General features: G+C 52.5%; 1 protein-coding gene across 1 annotated transcript; it reads left to right on the top strand.

The window, feature by feature from the left end:
- The first annotated feature begins 7 nt into the window (after positions 1-7).
- On the top strand, positions 8-895 carry LOC112460415 (matrix metalloproteinase-2-like). Its single transcript, XM_025025073.1, has one exon. It carries the CDS (start codon positions 8-10, stop codon positions 893-895), a length of 888 nt encoding a protein of 295 aa, XP_024880841.1.
- The last annotated feature ends 1,266 nt before the right edge of the window (positions 896-2,161 follow it).

Here is a 2,161-nt window from a genome sequence, read left to right as displayed (position 1 = left end):
ATCGGTGATGTTCGCGATACAGCCGGACCAGCAGTATCCGGTGAAGCTCGACCAATACGACATCGCCGACATTCAACGTTTGTACGGTGAAAAAATTGAGAACGATAAGCCGCGTCGGACGCCAGCGCCGGCGCCACCGCCGCCGCCGTCGCCGGACCTGTGCAGCCTCGATCGCGTAAACGGGATATTGATTTTGGAAAATCGAATGTACATCTCGTACAAACGTTACGTTTGGTCGGTCGATCTGGACGGTAGGACGTACAACGGACCTTTAGCCCTCTCGAAGCACATGAGCTTTCTTCACGACAATTACACGCGCGTGACCGCTGCCTATCAATCCCCGTCCGGCGATCTCATGGTGTTCGTAGATAATTTAGTATACTTGGTTCAATATCCGGAATTTAGTCTACGGCCAGGTTGGCCGAAGACCCTGCAAGAACTCGGATTTCCCGAAAACGCGCTGATCAACGGAGCGGTGAACACCCACAGAGGACGTTCCTACGTGGTGTACAACGGTAACGCGGGGGGCGAAAAAAACGAAACCCACCGGAACAAGAGAGTCGCCAAATTTACGCCCCTCGAGGCGACGTTTCCCGGAATACCGAAAGGCGTGACGTCGATATTCCGCTACATCGACGGCAATCTGTACTTCACCACTCGGTCGCAGTTTTATAAATTCAACGAATTTACGAGGACCGTCTCGTCGGCCGGTAAATTCGATCTGCGGATACTGAATATCGTCTGCCCTAAGGCCGAACTGATGCAGCAGTTGCGCGATCTCCTCGATCGAATCGTACGCTTCAACGATAACTCGCTAACGTCGGCGAGCGATTATTGGAACGATGACGACACCGGAGTTCGGCTCTCCGATTTCCGCATCCGCCGAAGGAAGTAGACTACCGCGCAAATTTTCCACACCGCGCCACGCGCGACATAAGTCAAATCTTTCCTACTTATACCGGCATGTCCCTTCCAAGGCATCAGTGTCGCGTCGTCGGCCGAATACGACGCGTCGGGAAAAAAATCAGAAAGGAACGGTTACCGCGGCGCGAAATGTTCTCGACGTTGGCCGATCGACCCGCGCCGAGGAGTATTTCTCCTACGGAGACGGCGGATTCGGAGGCGAACGACAACGACAATAAAAGACGGAGGATCAGTTCGATGGACGATCGCCATTATCTTCCTCGTCGTCAGGAATCGCGTCGCAGCTCTCATCCTCCAACCGACGCGCCCGTCGAGGACGATCGTCGTCGTCATCATCAGGAGTTTCGTTCCAACTTTCCCGTCGAATTGCCCCCTGTGCTCATCCTGACGACGCGTTATCTGCTGACGACGACTGGCTACAAGTACATAGCCATAGGTATCACGATCAAGACACCGTGGTACAGTCTTCATACCACGCCTTCGTACGTGGATATCGCCTTGGGGGACAAACAAGGAAGGGAAATCTCCCTGACGCTCGACATGTGGAAAGGACTGATCGAGCGCAAACGCGACGTATTGTCGTGCATGGAACGCGCTCTTTCCGACGTAACTCACCCCCCCTCGCCGATGTCGATCGGAGGGATGACAATGCGATTCGGAGTGATCAACAACGGGCCGATCGTACGCATAGAGCTACCCAACCTGGCTCGCGTGGCGATGGTGCGCACAACCCTGCTCAAGCTGTACAATCTGCAATTTTGCGTGGATCGCGTCATCCGTGCGCTGAACGCGGCGACCGAGGAGGTCGACGCTAAGTTTTTGCGCTATCGGGAGATAGCCGCCGCCGCGATGAAAATAGAAACTTCGATTCAGCCTGAGATACAGAAGAGCGATTTCTTCGATCCTGACAACATCATCGACTGCGAGATAGCCGCGCTATGTTTCGACTCCTTATAACGATGTCGCGTCTACGAAATGCATATATTCGCACGAGCGAAACAATGTAAACGCGCTTGTATTATTTTTTTGAATAAAAAAAAATCTATATGCGTATCTCATCTGTGCACTCTCTCTTTCCATTTTCCCCCTTTTTTCCCAAATCCGTATACCCATGTCAGCGACCGCGACGCCGAGTTCGAACGCGCGTCACGTAAATTATCGCGAATCATGAATTACAGGTCGAACGCGAGGTGAATGAAAAAAAAAAAAAAAAATAAAACATTGTCGCGCGTCGATC

The sequence above is a fragment of the Temnothorax curvispinosus genome, unplaced genomic scaffold (assembly GCF_003070985.1).
Source record: "Temnothorax curvispinosus isolate PA1 unplaced genomic scaffold, ASM307098v1 QBEX01010508.1, whole genome shotgun sequence".
In the NCBI taxonomy this organism is placed as follows: Eukaryota; Metazoa; Arthropoda; class Insecta; order Hymenoptera; family Formicidae; genus Temnothorax; species Temnothorax curvispinosus.
Note: the sequence above shows the minus strand (reverse complement) of the source record. Positions and strands in the feature narration are given on the sequence as shown.

Excerpts from the sequence above, each read along its gene's own strand:
- LOC112460415 (XM_025025073.1), top strand. The coding sequence starts at position 8 with ATGTTCGCGATACAGCCGGACCAGCAGTATCCGGTGAAGCTCGACCAA.